Raw genomic sequence first — 21,535 nt, 5'->3', positions numbered from 1 at the left:
TTACCAGTCCAGTAAGACCAGTAATCTGGAGGGAACAGTGCCACCTTGTGTCAAAGTGGTAGTGGATTAGTATTAAGAATAGAAAAAAGAAGACTACTTTCCTTCCCAATCTAGTAAAGTACTTTCTTTACTGTGGGCTATATAATTGAGTTTTAGTATAATACTGTTAATAATGAACCAATTTAGCTTTTCAAGAAAGAGAACAAATTTACCAGCAAAGTCACTTGACACCTGGGACCAGTTTGGAAATTAAAATCTTTTCTTTTGTCATATATTTAAGTGCTGATATATACTATTATCTTTATATATATATATATACACACACACATCCAGATATTCAGCTGAAAGAGAACCTTTATCATTGGTGCTTTCAAGTACCAAATCAGAGGGATAACATATAGCTATGTCCTCAACAAAAATTGGGCTCATTAATTACTATAAGATCATCAATGAAACAATAAAGAATTAGTTTGATATAATTTCCTTTCAAAATAGTGTAAATAACGATCAAGGTTCATGGTGGGGTGGACTGGTAGCTCCTATACAGGAGCTACTGGTTCCCATGAACCTTTATTTATGTTATTTTACAGGAGCATTACAGACAATGAATCATTTAATAATTTTCATGTAAATGATTAAATGATTCATTGTTCTGTAAGTCAAATTTATATATTTTTATTCAAATAAAATAATAAAAACACAAGACAAATTAAAAATACAAGTACAAATTAAAACCATTAAATTCAAAGCATTAAACTAAAATATGTATAAAATTCAGTCCCATTTAATATTTATTAGTATTCTTTATGATAATCATTTAAAACTTATCTAAGGTTAAAATGGGGAATATTAGTAAAAACATTTTTAAAATGAAAAGTGTTCAATGGTAAGTTTATCATCATTAACCATGTTTAATTCAGCATTATTAAATATAATTCTGGTAAAACTTAAATTATCAACTATAATATTGAGCAGAGACTCCAATTTCTTGTTAGGTATTTTTGCATAGTTGTTTCTACAAGAAGTATTAACCTAAAACCTACAGGTGATTTATGAAACTTGGGAATCCAATGCACATAAGAGAATTTTGTATTATAGTTTCTCAATTTTAACTTTTATAGCTGTTTTGGTAAAATAGGTAATTTTCCTATTTATTTTCTGAAGTCAACAAATAACAAAGGTTTGGAAATCCACTGAAGTTGAAAGCCATAAATAATTATTAAAATTCAATGTCATCCCAGTAGGCTAATGTGGGTCTTGAGAGCCACAGCTATGATGAAATAAGTTAGTTATTTAATAAATATGATATGAAACCTTTTTATTAAAACTTCTGTTGAGTGTATGGTTAAAATATAACAAGGATAAGTGAAAAATGAGCTCTTAAATAAATACTGATTGACAAATGATAAAATGTTAGCTTTTTTGTTTTGTCTTAAAATTGAAAGGCATGAGAAACATGACCATTTTCATGAGACTATATTCATTTTCTCCTGGTGTTGAAAAAAGATTGAGTAATTGAATATAATCTTTAAATAACATTTAAGTGAATTATGTTCTGCATCTTGATGTGCATGTTAAATATCATAAGTTCTTGTAGGGTATGTGAATTTAAAAATGCTGAAGTTAAATTTACTAATTACTTCCTTTAGTTTGTTATGATAATGATTTCACTTAAAACTTTGTACTGGTATCTGTGCTACAGCCATCCTAACATTTTTCATGTAAATGCTCTGTTCTGTATTCATATATTTTTATTCAAATAAAATAATAAAAACACAAGACAGAATTACATAAATTCCACATGGATGCAGCAAAGCTAAAATCTACAGACACACACACACATAATAATCTCAATTATCAAATTAAAAGCCATTTACTTTTGTACACAGTTTTGGAACAAAATTCCATTCAAAAAGTTCAGTAATGCTCTCTTATTTGCCTTTATTTTACATTCTTAGCACAGGAGAGGAAATTACAGTATTATATAGAACTAATATTGCCAGAAATATTTGTAGTTTGGCTTCTGGTGGACAGTCAGGTTCCTGTATATTCAGTAGTATCAAGCAGCCCGATGATTACAAATGCACAGTGGCTGTGCAGTCAGTTTGGTTGTGCATGGTAGATCCACATGTGGTGCAGGTATAAGGGAGGAGGAGGGGGTTTGAAATAATCTCATAGCTTTGCCTATGGGCCAGTCATCTAACTTCTATAGAATTTTTGCAAAACATGTGGAAATTTATGACACGGCAATGTAATTGTCTCATGCGCGGACACACACACACCTTTTTATCTATTATGTTCTGCATATCTTTAGTTAATTAAAGAATGATCAGCCAAAATTGTTGGATTATTCTACTTTGGCTTATTCAGAATACTTCAGTAGTTTAAAAATTGCTTTTCACTTCCTTTACATTCATATTTTTCATCTTTTAACTGCCATAAAAACATCATAATGATACCTGTTAACTTTCATTGTAAAAGCTTTCCTTTGTGTCATGCAGAAAGCTCTACTGTCAACAGAGTCATTTGGACATAGCATACCTGCAGGTAGCAAACTTGGAAGGACCTGTGTTGAAGGAAGTTTTCAATAAATTTTGGTAAATAATCTCCCAGATCAATGGAATAGAGATAACTTTTGGCACCATATGATAACAAAGACTTTCTCTATATCAAGATGTACTATGACTAGATGCTCCTTTATGGTGTCTAATTCAGCATGAAGATCATGAGATCTAAGGATAATCTATTTGGCTGAAGGTCAACCTGTTACTGTTATTGATAGTGGGTAGGCAAGATCCTGGGTGAGTCAATGGTGTATTATTTTTTCTAGAGTTTTACTTAAGCAGCTGGTAAGCCCTCCTCATGGACTTCAACCTTATTATGCTGAGAAGGTGTGAGTACGTCAATGACCCAAAGAGCTGTGATGACTGGAGCTTATGCTCATGGAAGGACAACCCTAGTCACACAGGTCAAAAGATAGGGGTGAGACGAAGTGTAGTCCACCATCGACGAGAAGTGCTAACAACTCACCCTTTAGTTGTAAAATTAAAATGGTCAAAGAAAATTGAAGGAAAGAAACTGGACTGACTAAACATATAAATGTAATGGGTGGGCAAAAATAGTCAAGAACTGGAGACCCATAGGCAAATGAAGTAGAGGAAGGCCAAGAAGAAGATGGAGAGATGATCAATCCTAACCCAACAAGCAGCATGCTTAATGGAAAAAGAACAAGAAGCTGGTAAGCAAAATTAGTCTACAGTTATGAGGAATAGAATGATCTTTTCCTGCTTTGCTAGTATATCCCATTGCTATTACATAGAATTTATGTAGGATAGATTGCTATTACACAAGAACTGGGAAATGTATATTCAGTAAAGATTCAGTTGAAAAAGTTAAATAGTGACAATAATGATTTCTGTTCTGGTGTTGGGGCATTATATAGTAAATCCCATCAGAGCCAGCAGTGCTATTTCTTTAGGTAGTTATGGATTATTGTGGTTCAGAGAGTGTTAAGTGGTTGGCTATAAGGTAAAAGACAGGTAGCTTTGAAGTTCAGTTTGGATTTTTCAGCTGCAGCTTTAATTTTTTGAAATATTGGATTATATGCAGCATTGAGAGACAACTCAGAAATATGGCTCTTAAGGCATTTGCAAGCTTTACAGGGGAGGTCTCCTTCCCATTCAGTTAAGAATTGGAGAAGGTCAATTATTTTTTTTCCAGATTATTCTGACAACAGTATTTTTGTTAATTGAGGAAACAATCTTTGAGTCTTTTTTAGCCTTGAACCAGATGTAACATGTTTTGTTCCACTAGTGATTGATATGTCTTTTCATTTGAGACTGTTGAATAACAACTGTTGCAGCTGTTGGTATTTGGGTTGTGATGTGCTCAGTGACTGCATCGATAGGAGAGAACTCAGTGATGTGATCAAAAAAGATGTGGTTGTTATATATTTTTTTTCCAATCTGTTTTGGTAAATTTCCATATTGTTTGGGCTTCTGTTTAGAGTGGAAGATTTGAATTCTACATACCACCGAATATTGATCACTGTTGAGGGAGAGGATTGTTGAGTACTGCCCACTCAATATTCAGGAATATTGGAGAACAGATGAAGAGATCTATTGCTGGGGTTAATTCCATAGGAAAATGAGTGTAAGTGGGTGAAACAGTATTCAATAGTGTTAAATTCTGTCTGTTGAATAGCATTTTGATGAGCTACTCAACACCCAACTATCCATCAGAGAGGGAGATAACCCCACAATGGATTAAACCCATTAAAGCCTTCTAATAAACAGAAAGGAGATGGCAACTGCAGAACATGGTCGTCCATATATTATTAATTTTATTTTTTCATTTATTGTACTATGCAGTTCCAGCCAGTTGCCAGGAAAGCTGGCTGGGACCACAAGTAAAAAATAATAATAATAATGTCCCTCCTGTACACATATTCAAATTCTGCATCACTGATGTGTCAGTGGCAAATGACATCTCGATTAACCCTACAATATCTGAATATGATGAATTTAATAGTACAATTCATCCAATTTCTTTACTATGCTCCTAACATTAGTGCAAATGCAAGTACACACCTGTTCTTGCTCTTAGTACCCTAACACAGCCTGTGTATTTGCTTGTTCCATGAGCATCCCCAGCAGACCTGGAAATCTCCAACACTGGTTTTCAGACTCCAACAGAAGCAGTGCAAGAATCACTTACACCTCTACCTGCAGCTTTCATTAATCTATTAATCTGTGTAGAGGTAGTAGTTTTCTGATCCACCTAACACTGTCTTGATAGCATTAGCAAATATTTCCTTCCCTTTATTTAAGGAGGGGGGAGAATATTTCCCATGCCTGTAAATATAGTCTCTCCTGTTAACAAACATATGATGTGAAGAAAAATTCTATCCCATGAACCTTGCACCAAGAGCCAAATTGATTGACAAGGTTCTCATCATGTACTCCCTCCTATCGTGTCTGGGTAGAATTGCAGGTGCTTTCAAATTTAATCCTAGCTTGCAGCTTTTTCTCAATATTGCCCTGTAGTTGTTAAGTCAGTCATCAGATGAGATGGCGCCTCCGTAGCTAGGTGGACAGGAGCAGCAGTGCATAGCACACGCTTCTTGATTAGACCGGGGTTTGAGCCCGTGACCACCAAATATGGAGGATGCGGAAAGGTCAGGGAATGACCACTGCATATCTCCGGAGCAATATGGCCTTAGTTGCTAAACTAAGGCCATATTGCTAAAAACCAAATAACAACATCAGATGAGATATTCTTAATATCATTAATGCTTACATGTAAAAAAAATCACCTTTTGTGATCTTAAAAGATGATATCTTCAATACACTGTTATCAACTTTTGTCCCTACGTGCTGGTCCTATTCTGCTTATCCTTTTTCCACAATATATAGTGCAACCTCATATAACATGAGTGTCAGGCAACAACTTTAATTCCTACATTATAAGCAAAGCTCATTATAGCCTTCTGTGTGAGCAGTGCATTTTGCCTTGTGGATTGTTGCTGTGCTGTCTAATGCATAAGTATAAGTTATGGCATTGAGGTGGGTAGCTGAGAGCTTGGTAGGCCCCATTTTAATTCTTTCAAGGGCATCTGCCCTGTAATTCAAGCTCTCATAAACACCCATCAGAATGCTGCCATGCTTAATTTCTTCACATTCTTTGCAAAAAACACATAGATACCCCCCCCCCTCCCCTTGCTGTATCATTTTTCATTCGACCAGGCTGCAAGCATCAAACAAATAGTACATTTTGTGAGGCTGTAATTCATAGAACCGCCCCCTTCAGTTCCCATCTGAGTCACAACACACTCGCTACTTTGAGCTCTTTGCTTTGCTGCTCTGGTCTGTAGTATGATTTCCATTTAAATTCAATTAATTTGAGAATATTACACTAAACTGATCAGGTAACTAAATGCAATAATAACATGTTTGCAAGTTATGCAACAATAATTCATATTTTTGCTAACAAGTTTACATTATTATGTGTATATTGCACTAACAAGTTTACATTATTATATGTGTATTGCGCTATCAACTTTACATTATATATATTATCTATACAGTCATATCCATAGGGCTCACATCTGGTGAGTATGGGCTTGGCACACCCGGGGTCCTGAGCTGGATATCATCATTCTTCTCTTTCTTGGTGGTGATTCCTCTCTCTCTCTCTTGGCTGGTGCAACATAAGCCTCAGGCTTATGTTGCACTGTATGGCTAATAATGTTATAAATAAGTTATAGCATTTCTACATAATAAAATTTCTTAGCTAACGACAAAAAATATATACCAACCTACAAGACTAGAACTTTTCAGTTACTTATTTACTACATTTAAAACACTACAAATAATTGAAACAATTGCCACTACCATGTACTATACTACAAGTTATTGGTTGTTATGAAATATAATATTCACTCTGAAATCAACAATAAAAAGGCTCTATGAATATGTCATAACTTACAAAACCTTTAGCTAAATTTAAAAATAAGCTAATGACTAGGACTATTAATACTACTTAATGCAATTTAATATATTAATTAATACTTAATTCAGCACTAAAGCTTCAGACTGTGGGAAAATTTAGATATATATAAGTTAGTGCAAATGCATCATCCATATGTAGGAATTTAACTGAAGTTATTATAATGGCATCATTTCCCATTGTGAATACCTTCACAACGAGTTGCCTATTCTGTTATCCTTCAAATAAGTAACACTTCCCCAATAGAGAAGACTACTGTTACTTATTCACAGTGGATACCTCCGCCTAGATGGGGGCCCCGAGTGCCAAGCGTTAGTGTCCAAGCGATTTTTCCTGAGCGATAAATAGTGATTTTCCCAGTGATCATGTTCTGTTTAATTTCTAGTGCTTTTCAAATTTTATTATAAGTGGTTCTGTACTTTACAGATATTAAGTAAGAACCCAGAAAGGGAAATCACCTTTCTTTTTCTTAGTATATATATCAAGGTTGCACTGCTCCTGCTTCCACGTGGCGGGGCCAGTAACCTGGGAAAAAAGGTATCCTCCGGGGCAAAAAAAGGAGCAACCACGGATATAAATGAATATCCACCTTTAGAGCCTTCAAGCTCAAGGCCAGAGGTTGGTTCAGTTCATTATCACCTGATAATGAACTGAACCAACGCAAAAGGCTTCGCAGGGAAGCTCAATGCCATGACTGGCCAAATTTTTTGGTAATTCATTTCCAATCCACCCAGCCTGGGGGAAAGTTATTGCCATTTCTAATCCAAAGATATTTGGAATGCATCACCGGATTACCAAAAATGGTGAAACGACTGCAATCTGGAGACCTCCTGATTGAAACAGATTCCTCTAAACATTCTGAATGGCTGCTAAAAACAAAAACATTTGGTGGACTGCCAGTATCTGTCACTCCCCACAACACCTTAAATTCATCTAAAGGTGTTATCACAGAGTGGGACCTACTTACAGTCTCTGAGGAAGAAATAGTTCAAGAACTTAGCAGTCAAAAAGTGATCAGTGCCAAACGAATAACGAAAAAAAAAGATGGAAATCTCACTCCTACTAGATCTATCATCTTAACATTTAGCACTCCAGAATTGCCATCCATGGTAAAAGCTGGCTATTTAAAAATTGCCGAATTTGCCCTTACGTTCCCAAACCCAATTCAATGTTTTAAATGCCAGAAATATGGACACTCTCAGCAGGCTTGCAGAGGCAATGCCACCTCCAATTTGTGGATCAAAGGACCATATGCAAACAGATTGTGCAGCCTCAACTCCCATTTGCCGCAACTGCAAAGGAAGCCACCCTGCTTTTTCCAAATCATGTGAAATGTGGAAAACTGGAAAAAAAATCCAAAAATACAAAATTGAACCTAAAGTCACTTATCCTGAGTCCCTTAGACAGATTATGTTGACCATGCCTAGTCAAACATATGCGTCTCACACCCGGAGCTATTCATCAACTGCAGTTCAAACAGATTTGTCAATTCCACCCAGCACTTTTCTTGCTAACTGGGTTAAAGCTACCCTATCAACATCTGGAAAAGACACTCCTAAAACTAAAACCAATGAAGCCACTAACACTCCAATCAGTATTCCAACTGATACTCCAATGGTCTCGAAAGACAAAGAAAAATTGAAAACTCCTAAAGACTCTAAGAACGCTGAAGCACCCCCCCCTAACATTATGGAAGTGGATGACCACCAAGGTTATGAGGAACCCATCCTGGAACTTCGTGCCAACGACACAATGGATATAGGACGCCCATGTTCCCAAAAAAAGACCGGAAGAAATGCTCCATACAAAAAAAAACAATCACATGAATCTTCCTGAACTCAACCCAAATAATGCAAAACATCATACAATGGAACTGCAGAGGACTAAGAAGCCATTCAGATGGCTTGAAGGATTTACTCACACAATTTAATCCTGTAAGCGTATGCCTACAGGAAACGTTCCTGTCAACACAAATCTCACCAAAATTTTCAAATTATGTCATGTACAGACGAAATAGAATATCAGAATCTCCTGCACATGGAGGAGTAGCTATTCTTATTAATTCTAATATTCTATCGAAGCTCATCCAGTTACAAACCTCCCTAGAAGTTGTGGCAGCTCATATTGAAGTTGGTAATTCAATTATTCTTGTTTCTATTTACATTCCACTATCTCTGCCATTTCCTCCTTCAGAAATGGATAATCTCCTCACACAACTCTCAACACCAATTTGCCTTTTCGGTGATTTTAATGACCACCATTCATTGTGGGGATCCAGTACAATGGATGCAAGAGGAAAATTGATTGAGAAGTTTTTGAATAACAATGATCTAAATTTACTAAACTCTGGATCTCCCACATACATCCACCTACCTGCATCCACTTCAGTAATTGACTTGTCAATTTGCTCACCGTCAATTTTTCCAATCATGACATGGTCAGTGTTAACCGATCCCTTTAATAGTGACCATTTTCCGATTATTTGCATATTACAAACAGGGGTAACTGTAAATCCAGACCAACGATCCGCTTGGAAGTTTAGAAAGACAAACTGGGATGGCTATTCTACTCAAATATATCTAGACAGACTTTATGTTCAAAAACAACCCATTAATGATGTAACTGCATACATAACCAATCAGATTCTGACAGCATCCGATGGATCTATTCGAAAATTGCTTTCATGCCAAAAAAGACTGCTTTCATGCCAAAAAAGAGGAAAACTGTGCGTGGAATAATTTCCAAAAGTATCCTACCACAACTAACTTAATCACTTATATGAGGCTTAAAACTAAAGCAAGGCAAATTAGACTGATAGCAAAATGTGAGTCATGGATTGCCTTTGCCTCAACCATCACCAAAGGCACTGATACCTGGCTCACTGGAGAAAGATACAGGCCCTAAATGGCAAATTTGCTCAGATGCCCTCTCCAATACTTAATTGGAAAGGGAAAGACATGTCTACTCCTGAAGAAGTTGCTAATGCACTAGCAGAATCGTTTGCCACAATCTCTGCTTCTACTTCTTATGCTTCCACCTTCCAAAACATCAAAGTAGCTGCAGAACAGCATAAAATCAACTTTTTCACATGCCACTCTTTCCCGTACAACCAATCTTTTACATTAACAGAACTCAAATAATCATTAAATAGATCATCCAATAGTGCCGCAGGCCCACATAGTATTCATTACATTATGCTGAAGCATTTACCTGAAAAGGAATTGCTAACTTTGTTGATCTTCTACAATCAAATTTTCTATGAAAATGCTTATCCTTCTTCCTGGCGCCATTCTTTTATTATTGCCATACCAAAACCAGGAAAAGATCCTACCCTGGTTCAAAATTATAGGCCCATATCTCTCACAAGCTGCTTGGGTAAACTTTTCGAAAGGATGGTTCATAGTAGGCTCACCTACATCTTGGAGTCACAGAGTCTGCTCCCAGATCATCAGTATGGCTTTCGAAAAAATATATCAACCCTAGATGTGCTCATCAAAGCAGAATCTCATATCCGCAATGCCTTTGTCAGAAAACAACATCTAGTTATGGTAAACTTAGATCTTGAAAAGGCATTTGACACTACTTGGTATTATGGATATTTACCATCTGGAATTTAGGGACCATTTGTCTGAAATAATTAAAAATTTCCTGCATTTGCACACTTTTCAGGTCCAGTATAAAACCATACTCTCTGATTCTAACATTCAGGAAGAAGGAGTCCCGCAAGGATCGATACTTAGTTCAACACTTTTTGCAGTAGAGTCAGCACCATGACATGTGATATCCCAAAAACCGTTGAAACTTATATGTATGCAAACGATCTTACCATTTCCTGTTAAAGTCCAAGTATCAATACCATTGAAAGCCAACTCCAACTTGCCATAACCAAAATTGAATTATAGACTTCAAGGAATGGTTATTGACTATCAGAAAAGAAATGCACTGCCACCCACTTTTGCAAGCGTCGGGTTCTCCATCCTTATTCTGAATTACATATCAACAATATTCCAATCCTACTTGCTACTAATGTCAGATTTCTTGGTCTGATATTAGACAGCAAGCTTAATTTCCAAACTCACATCAATCGATTAAGAAATCTCTGTCTAAAACATATGAACATACTTCAGTCAGTCTCGTTCATGTCTTGGGGAGCTGGTCGATATACTTTACTTCATCTTTACATAACTTTAATCCATTCACGCTTAGATTATGGTTGTCTAGTATATGACTCTGCTAGAAGCACTACTTTACAAAGTCTAAATATCATTCAGCACAGTGCTCTCAGGATGCATTGGGCACCTTCAGGACTTCTCCAATCCAAAGTCTTTATATCGAAGAGCATGATCCTCCATTACATCTTCGTAGGAAAACATTGTTGCTTCAATACACTGCTAAAATCCAGAGTATACCATTTCATCCCAGTTGGGAGTATTTTTATAATACTCGGTGGGATTTGTTCTACGAGAGCAAACCAAATGAAAATAAACCTGCTTCACTCAGAATTAAAGAGCTTATTCAGAATTGGAATATTGATTTAAGTGATATCTTTCAAGACACAACTGCTCCTGTTCTACCTTGGACATACGTTTCTGCATCTTATGACATACATTTTCTTCAATGGGGGAAAAATGTCATACCACCTTGCAATATCAGGAGTTGCACTTATCTCATGCTACTCTGAACTCCCGTGCCTGTAAAATCTATACTGACAAATTGAAAACTGCGAGTACGGTAGGTGCTGCCGCAGTTTTTCCGTAATTTACTGCTACAGCCTCACTACCATTAGCCTGCAGCATCTTCACTGCTGAATTATATGCTATCAAATTAGCATTTGGTAAAATTATTGAGCTATTCATCTCACCTGCCATAATTTACACAGACTCCCTCAGTGCTGTGTCTGCCATAAGAAAGAATTTCTCATCTTCCCATCCAGTCTTGAAATACATTCATTCCCAGTTAATTTCCTGCAACGTGTCCAACCAGTCAATCAGTTTTTGCTGGATACCTGGTCATTCTGGCATTCCAGGAAATGAAAGTGCTGACTTTGCTGCTAAACATCCTCAATCCTCTCTCTCATAACACCCTCAGGTTCCTTACAGTGACTATAAGCCTATCATTCGCAAAGCATGCTACGATAACTGGTCACAGATCTGGAAAAGTAACACGAACAATAAACTTTACCAGATAAAACAAGATCCAAAGTTGTGGCTCTCTAGCTTCCGACCAAACAGAAGAGAGGAATTGGCACGACTCAGAATTGGACACACTTATCGTACACATCTCTTTCTGCTATTGGGAGAAAACACACCTCAGTGTTCATCCTGTCAGGCACAATTTACAGTCCATAATTTTCTGGTTGATTGTCCCTTACATTCAACAATCCGTTCTAACACTTTCAAATCTCTCTCCACATTGAGCATCTCTCATGATTTATCGCACTTCATAAGAAATGAAGCAAATGTAGAACTTTTGATGTCATGGGATGTTCCTAAAATATATTGACCTGTACAGGAGCATATAATTTAACATCTATAACTATTATGTTGTCTGTAAATAAACAGGAACAGATCCAATTTGGCCTCAGTAGCCTTTGTGTCGTTAAGCTCAATACCAACAACAACCACCTAGATGGCAGTATCAGGGCTATTGGGCCTGTCATCAGTGGATGGATAGGTACCCAATACCATAACAGCTGACTACCCAGTTGTGAAAATAACTCCACACTATGAGAGATGCCAAATGGTGTTGGTAGTTAAATACTTAATAAATATTTGGGGCTAAAGCCTCAAACTGTGGGAATATTTACAAACACATAAGTTAGTGCAAATGCATCATGTCTATATGCATAGCAAGTGTTACTTATCTGAAGTATAATGAAATAGGCAACTCGTAAAAGTATTCACAATATGAGATATAATGAAATGATGCCATTATAATAGTTATTAGTTCCAAATCAGTTAATTTACTGCATGTAGACGTGATGCATTTGCACTAATTTATACACTGATGGACTGAAATCATGGGATACCTATGGGGAGGCCCACCTTTCACCCGGATAAGGGCAGTCATACGGTGAGGCATTGAGTCTACTAGTTCACGAAAGCATTCCACAGGTATTTCCATCCATGCTTGCTGCACCACTGTCCATAATTCCATCACATTTCTGGGTGGAGGATCAAAGCTCGAACAGACCTTTCCACAGCATCCCAAAGATGCTCCACAGGGCTAATGTTCGATGAACAGGGAGGCCATTCCATGGTGGTAAAATCTGCGCAATGCTCTTCGAACCATTGTCCTACTGAAAGAGTCCATTACCCTGTGGGTACACGATGACCACGAAGGGATATAGATGGTGTGCGACACGTAAACTGGACCATTCGGACATGCATCTAGACGTACCAGAAGTCATAACATGTGCTAGTTTTGGTAATATTGATACCAACACTCTTTTGGTATCAATATTAAAATGACAGAAGAATGAAAAACTTATTTTTGCATCTGTCATAAAAAAAATTGTATAAAAATAAATGTCTCCCATTTACCAGCTCACATTTCATGAATTCTGAAGAATACAGTATATGAAAATGATCATCAACCTTTATTCTTGCCTGCCAATATAATAACTAAATATATTGACATATATTTAGTTCATCAACAAATAGATCATCAACAAATATTGAATTTTAGTATACTTGTAATTTTAATCAGTTGATTATTTAAGGAAAAATTTTTCATTTCTATTTATTTATATATTTCAGAATTATAAGTCAACCTTATATTTCAGATACCCTTCTTAGCTCCTGGCCTGTTATATTCATTTAACACTCAAGTGGAATGTGTCAGTGAACTCAATATATCAGACGTCATAAAGGTAAAATTCTTCCACACCTGTGACTGTAAAGTTTATATTAATATTAGCATTAGCATTAGTACTGGCATATGATGCAAGAAAGCAAGCTTATATAGCATCAGCCAAAAAAAAAACTTTCCTATTTCACCCCAAATCACCCCATTTACTCCAAATGCCTGTCTAGTTCTGCCTTAAATTTATTTAAATTGTCGACCTCCAATACAAAGGTTTGTACCAACTATCAATGATCCACTGGCTAATTTCTGCACATCAATTCTAAAATTGTCTTTCTTAAATTTGAATTTATGTCCCCTCGGGTGAGTAATCTGAGCAAAAGGAAGAATCCCATCAGCATTGAGCTTGCTCAAACCATTCAGAGCCTTATACACCTCAATCAGATCACTTCACAGGTGTCTCGTCTCCAGAGGCTGCAATTTTCAGAACTTAAACCTTTCTTGGTAACAGCAACCCTTTGTTCCATTAACCAATCTCATTGCCCTTCTCTGAATTCATTCCAGCATCTCTACATCCTTCCTAAAATGAGGCCTCCAGACCTGTATGTGGTTTGACCATTGCCATGTACAATGGAATGATGACCTCGCTATCTCTGTTAGCAAAATACCTGTATATCATTGACAACACTCCATGAACTACTCTTGTAGCCTGTCTGCACTGCTCACAAAACTTCATATCTGACTGCACAATTATCCCCAGGTCCTTTTCTTTCTCCACTACCCTCAGTGTAGTACCACACAGTTGGTATGTTACTCTGGGATTACTGCTAGCATTAGTAGAGATATATGATGCAAGACAGCAAGCTTATACAGCATTAGCCAAAAAAAAAAAAAAAAAAACATTCCCATTTCACCCATCCATTCGCTCCAAAAGTTTGTCCACTTCTTCCTTAACTTCATTTAAGCTATCAACTTCCACAATGACAGGTGGAAATTTGTTCCAGCAAACCAACTGCTGGCTAAAGGCCAATTTTCACATATCTATTTGACAATTGTCTTTCCTCAATTTCAGTTTATGTCCCCTCAGGTTTTTAATCTGAGCAAGTGGAAGAATCCCATCAGCATTGAGCCTGCTCAATCCATTCAAGACCTTATACACGTCAATCAGATCACCTCACAGGTGTCTCCAGACACTGCAATTTGCAGAACTTAAACCTTTCTTCATAAGAGCACCCTTTTGTTTCTCTCACCAATCATGTTGCCCTTCTCTGTACTCGTTCTAGCAACTCTACATCCTTCCTTACTTTACATTTGTCAATATTAAACTTCAGTTGACACCTCTCAGCCCATCTGCTGAACTTTTATAGATCCTTTTGTAGTAATGTATTGTCATTAACATCCATGCCAACCTTCATATCATCTGCAAACTTGGATACTAACCGTGATATACTGTCATCAATATCAGTGATAAATACAGAAAACAACAATTTGGCCTAATACAGAACCCAGGGGGACTCCACTAATAAAATTAGTCCACGAAGAGCAGTGTCCATTGATTACCACTCTGTCTTCTCCCACTCAACCATCCCTTTATCCATAGTAGCAACTTACCCTTAATACCATACTGCTCCAATTTGTGCAGCAGTCTACCATGTGCAATAGTATCAAAAGCTTTCCTGAAATCAAAGTATATGAAATTAAAATTATTTTTTGCATCCAGTTTCTTTGTAACTGCATTGTAGAATCTATAAAATTTGTCAGACAAGACTTCCCCTTAACAAACCCATGCTGTCTGAACTATAACTGTAGTCTTGTCTAGATGGTACTGCAGTGCTTCATTAACAAGTGACTCCATTATTTTATCCAGAGCAGAAGTTAAACTAACACGTCTGTAATTACTCATATCACCCTTTGTTCCCCCCCCCACATGTGAATTGGGAACACATTTGCACATCTCCATTCCATGGGGACCTCCCCTGAGTCCAAGGAAGCTTTCATAATTATGGCTAAGGGTTTGCTTACTTCTTTGCTCCTCGTTTAACCTAACTGGATCCAATCTGCCCCAGGTGCATTTCCTATGTTTAACTTCAACAATTCTCCTCCACTTTGCTCTCACGTATTACAAAATCATTTAGCTCCGTGCTACAGTTTGATAGGCTTCTGGCCTCCAGTTCCCTATAGACTTCCTCATGTTTGAATGTAGATGCAAAATATTCATTCCATTTGTCAGCTACCCCAGCATGATCATCAACAATCAAACCATTGCTATCAAGTGGACCAATCTGATTCAACCCCCTTCCTTCTCGAGTTTACATAAGTAAAAAGTCTTTGTTGTTATTCTTTCCATCCTTTGACAAAGATTTCTCAGTCTGCTTTCTCTTCCCTAACCTCCTTTATGACTTGATTATGGACTAGCTTATATCTACTATAGGCTTCTGTGTCGCCTGTATTTATATTCATCCCATGCATTTTTCTTCTCTGTCACAAGTCTCATTAGTTCATTTGACATCCATTTAGGTCTAAACTATGAACAGTATTTTGTAATTGGGAGAAAAAGCCTAGTAGAGTCCAAGATTACTTCCTTGAATGCTTCCCATTTAGAATTTGCTGTTAGTAACGTTATCAGTTGATCCCAATGTATAGAATTTAAAAACTGTCTGAGACCATTATAGTCACTTTTACAAAAGCAAAATCCCTTCCCTTTACTCCTGATAGTAAAAACATCTTTGAGTAAATCCCACGTCCGCACACTGTGAGCACTGCCACCTAGGGCTCCTTTATCTGTAGATTCTTAATGCATGAAGAATCACTGCTGATAATCAGATCGCATATTACTCCCTCTGGTTGCCTCTTGAACATTATACTGTACAAAACAATCATCCAATAAATCCACAAAAGCCTTGCTAGTGTGCAGGTGACCAACCCACAAGTTCCAGTCAATATCTGGGAAGTTAAAATCCCCCATTATAAGATAATCTGATTTACTGGCCCTCTCTATTCCTCTGTACAGTTGTTGATTTTACTCATCAGTCATTAGGCCTATAACACACTCCAACTCTCAATTTTGCTCTCCCAGTGCTTATATCACACCAAACTGACTCAACAGTGCACTGTTCATCTATATCAACTGGGTGCACTTCTTTTGATTTTATGTTTTTCTTAATTAACAGCATAACACCTCCTCCCTTTCTATCCTGTCTATCCTTTCTGTACACATTGTACTCCTCAAATTCCAATTCTGCATTCCTTATATCTGTGTGACAACACAGCTATAAGGAGTTCAGTCTCTGGTATCCCAACAATTATCAGCCTTTGATATTTGACCAGCATCTCAAATTTATTTACTAAACTTTTGAGGTGTATAAGGCCTTGAATGGGTTCAGCACGCTGAATTCTGATGGGATCCTTCCACTTGTTCAGATTACGAACCTAAGGGGGCATAAATTCAAATTAAGAAAGGACAGATGTAGAATAGATGTGCGGAAATTTGCCTTTAGCCAGCGGGTGGTTAATTGCTGGAACAAACTTCCATCTGTCATTATGGAAGTTGATAGGTTGAATAAATTTAAGGAGGAACTGGACAGGCATTTGGAGGGAATGGTGTGATTTTTTTTTTTTTTTTTTGGCTGATGCTGCACAAGCTCATACATTTGCTTTCTTGCATCACATGCCACTACTACTACTACTACTACTACTACTACTTCTAGCATTGGTGTACATGCAAGTATACATGCACTTGTTCTTAGTTATCCTAATACAGCCCGTGTATTTACTTTTTCCATGATGACTCCCAGCAGTCGTTGAAATTCCCAGCACCTTTCTTTAATCTTTTATTAACAGTAGCCACTGTTAATCTATTAGTCTGTGAATCCCCCTCAAAGCTAACAGTTTTCCCACCCACCTAATACTGTCTTGATAGCATCAGGAAATATTCTTGCACTCTTTCTATTTAAGTATATCTCATCCCTGTAGAAACAGTCGTCCTGTTAACAAGCACAGACCATGCTGAAAAAAATTCTACCCCATGAGCCTTGTACAATCTCTCCGTGGCCAAATTGATTGACAAAGCTCTCATCATATACCCCCCCCTCCTATTTTGACTGGGCAAAATTGTAGACACTTTCAAATATAACCCTAATGCAAGACTTTTCTTTTTTTTCAACATTGCCCTATACTTGTTAAATAAGTTCAGAGATCTCCTACTCTTGATGTCATCATTAGTCCAATGTGTACAACAGTATCACCTTTTGTGCCCTTAAAAGATAACTGCTCTACAACTCATCAAATTTTGTCCCTGGCAGATATATCCAGGTCCTATTCCACCTGTCCTTTTTGCACAATATATTCCCGACAATAGTGTCACTGACAATGACTAGCTCCTGTGGGACCTGCACATTCTGAACTGAAGATTGCTGCTATATTGTTGATGCACAAAAGTGAGCTCTGCTGTTCAGTTGGGCAGCTGAGAGCTTGATGGGTCCCCCATTTTAGTTTCTTTGAGGGCATCTACTTTACACCTCAAACTCTCATCGACACCCATCAGAACGCATAAGCCAAATTTCTTCACACTCTGTGCATCTAGCACAAAGACATCCTCCTTGACTAGATCATTCCTGTTCCAGAAAGTTCCACAAACATTTCACATTTTGCACATTTTTTTAGACTGTAATGCATTGGAGAATCGCCTCCTTCAGTTCTCCACCAAGCCGCAGCACTCCTGCTACCTTGTGCTTGTTGCTTTTCTGCTCTAGTCTGGAGCATGATTCCATTTAATTGATTAAAAATGAAAATTAATAAGGTCAATAAATTTAATTGAAAATACTACACTAAGCTAATACATTGATATGTATTATGGTATCAAGTTTGAGATATACACTATCAAATTACGCTATACCATAACGCTTGCAATGTTAAATTATATATTCTTAGCTAAATACAAAAGGTATATGCCCAACAGGTGATTAAAGCCTTCAAACTACTTATTTATCACGATTAAAACCCTGTTATTCTTCTGCCCTACTGGTTACGTTCTATGATATTCGTGCCAAAACACAGATACAATAGTAGTATGAGCAGTGGGTCATAACTTACAAAAATCACCAGTTAAATTTAAAAAATAAGCTAACAAAAGCTAATAAGCATATTTAATATCTTTGTAAAACACAATTTCAAATGTTAATTAATCAAGAATACGGTAAAAACTTTCAAAATACTTATCCGTTTGCAGGATCTCGAAACTTTACATCTTGGTGCTTCTAATCTCGTTCAAAAAAAAAAAAAAAAAAAAAATATATATATATATATATATATATATATGTGTGTGTGTGTGTGTGTGTGTGTGTGTGTGTATGTGTGTGTGTGTGTAACTTGTATATGCAGAAAATACAAATGGCCAGTTTGCCAAAACATTAGTCATTCAAAACTAGTTCATAAAAATAACAATTCATCAAAAAATAAATACAAATGATGAGATATTACTAAAATTATTTGAGGAACTGATAGAGTTGGAGAAAAAACAGTGGCAGATCTAAGTTTAAGCAAGTTAGGTGGCTACTTAACACTTCATTGAACAAATTTTCCAAATAGTATTAGTATTAATAGTAACAAATGATGCACAAAAGCAAGCATATAAAGCATCAGCCAAAAAAAAAAAAAAAAAATCTATTTCACCTATCCATACCCTCCAATAGTTTGTCTAGTTCTTCCTTTTATTTATTAAAAATATTATCTTCTACGACAATGGATGAAAGCTTGTTCTAGCAATCAGCCCTCCATTGTTCTTCAACCATCTTTCCTCAATTTGAATTTATGTCCCCTCAAGTGTGTAACCTGAGCAAGAGAAAGAATCCCATCAGCAGCGAGTTTGCTCAAGCCATTCAAGGCCTTAAACTGCTCAACCTGCTCAATCAGTTCACCCCACAGGTGCCTAGTCTCCAGATGCTGTAATTTGTAGAAACAAAGCCTTTCTTGGTAAAAGCATCACCTTTATTTCCCTCCTCTGTACCCATTCAGCAACTCTACAACCTTAAGTGAACCCTTCAAACCAGTATGCAGTACTCAGGATGTGGCCTGACCATTTATTTATACAATGGCATAATCACCTCCTTATTCCTGTATATCATTGACAAACCCTATGAGCCTTCCAGTTAGCCTGTCTGCATTGCTTACAGAACTTCATGTAAGACCACACAATTACCCCACGGTCCTTTTCATTTTCCACTATCCTGAGTGTAGTAACAAACAGTTGTTACATTACTCTGGTATTATTGCTGTCCATAGCAGTACCTTGCATTTGCCAATGTTAAAAATCAATTGCCACTTCTAAGCCCAGCTGCCTAATTTTTCTAGACCTTGTTGCAACAGCAGCAGCAGCATACCCTCATTCCTGTCATTAAGCACCATGCCAACCTTTGTATTGTCTGCAAACGTAGACATTAAGTCTGATATAATTTCATCAATATCATTAATAAACACAGAAAAACAACAATCAGCCACTCCAAAACCTCATAGGACTCCACTAATAACATTAGTCCACAAAGAATACTGTCCATTCTCTGTCTTGTCCCACTTAACCATCCTTTTATCTATAGCAGGGTTTTATACATGGCTCTTAATGCCACACTGCTCCAATTTGTATAGCAGTCTTTCATGTTATGAAAGTATCAAAAGCTTTACTGAAATGAGAGTATACGAATCAAAGTTATTTTTTTCAGCCTGTTATTTTGTCACTGTATCACAGCATCAAATAAAATCATTCAGGCAAGATCCCCTCCTTAATGAACTCATGCTGTAATCGAAGTATAACTGCACTTCCATCCAGATGGTCCTGAATTACTCTTTAAACAGTAAATCCATTATTTTCATTGGAATAGAAGTTAAGCTAACTGGATGTAATTACTCATGTCACCCTTTGATTCTCCAACTGTGAATCAGGGATACAATTGCACATCTCCAGTCCACAAGAGCCTTTGAGTATCAGTTTTTCTGATGGTGTGTGAAGTGAGTTGTTAATAGTAATAGTATTCATCATATAGTGCAAGGAAGCCACAGGCTTTTGCTGCACTGGCAAAAAAAACCCAAGTAGATAAGAAAATGGAAATTACAGGAATCCCTCAATTAGCGCGACTCGAATTAGCACGGTTTATATTTAGCTACCAATTTTCAATTAGCACGAATCAAAATTTCGATTAGTGTAGTATTTTGGCTTGGCCTAAAGCAACTGAAGCTGTTGATGCTATGAAAGTCAGTACTAAACAAATTTAAATACACTGCTAAAGTATGCACAACATTAGAGAACATTATAGAAACACATCCCTTGTCTTCTTAGTGAGCGTGCGGCTCTGTTCACAAAAGGGAGTTACTGTTTATTTCACGTCATGTTATACCTTCTCCATCGAGAAGCGTTATCAAGAAATAAACAAAAATGAATGCAAGATACAGTGTGGGAAGCTGGTTTGTTTTTCTACCATAAGAAAATAAAACGAAACTGATTATTTCAAATGTTGTATTATTACAACAAATGAAATATTTTCTAACATTATGCACTCTGAAGGACAACACCGGCCACACCGCATTTATTACATACATGCAGATCAGTTGCTTTCAGTTGTTCTTGCATTGCATGTTAACATGCAGACTGTTATCTCCCGCCATTACTTATTGTTTACAGTAATTATTGTGCATACTAATTAATTACATTAATTTCTATTAAATTTTTTTATATATTACGGAATTATTAATTATGGATAAAAGGAAAAGTATCTAATAGTGCCTCTGGTAAAAAGAAAAGAAAAGTGATAGCGTTAGATGAAAAAATTGAAGTCATAAAAAGATTTGAAGGTGGTGATAGTAAAAAAAAATTTCTCGACATCTTGGAATGCCTTAATCAACGGTTTGGACGATTTTAAGTAAAACCAGAGCATATAAGGAAAAAGGTAAGCTTGCTTCATCCCCAGCACGCACACAAACCACAAGAAATAGAAGTGTTACGATGATTGAGATGGAATGTCTTTTAGCCATTTGGATAGAAGACTGCAATCAAAAAAGAATTCCAATCTGCACAATGACCATAAAAACAAAAGCCTTGAGTATTTTTGCAGTGTTAAAGGAAAAGTCAACAATAGGAAACTTAGGTAGAGCGGTAACTGAAGAAAATGTTCCAAGCAAGTTCTTCAAAAGAAAAAGTGATTGAAGCGGAAGAAAATTTCACTGCCGGTAAAGGCTG

The 21,535-nt window shown here is 36.7% G+C and overlaps 1 protein-coding gene across 1 annotated transcript in view; it reads left to right on the top strand.

Annotated features, from left to right (window-relative positions):
- The window catches only part of BBS1 (Bardet-Biedl syndrome 1), a 235,284-nt gene that overhangs the window by 202,555 nt on the left and 11,194 nt on the right, over positions 1 to 21,535 (top strand). Inside the window, exon 15 of the mRNA XM_090375359.1 lies at positions 13,292 to 13,378. Coding sequence (XP_090231485.1) covers positions 13,292 to 13,378 — 87 coding nt within the window. The remainder of the gene's footprint in view (positions 1 to 13,291; positions 13,379 to 21,535) is intronic.

The sequence above is a fragment of the Mastigoproctus giganteus genome, chromosome 6 (genome assembly GCF_048544385.1).
Source record: "Mastigoproctus giganteus isolate SK-2022 chromosome 6, ASM4854438v1, whole genome shotgun sequence".
Classification (NCBI taxonomy): domain Eukaryota; kingdom Metazoa; phylum Arthropoda; class Arachnida; order Uropygi; family Thelyphonidae; genus Mastigoproctus; species Mastigoproctus giganteus.
Note: the sequence above shows the minus strand (reverse complement) of the source record. Positions and strands in the feature narration are given on the sequence as shown.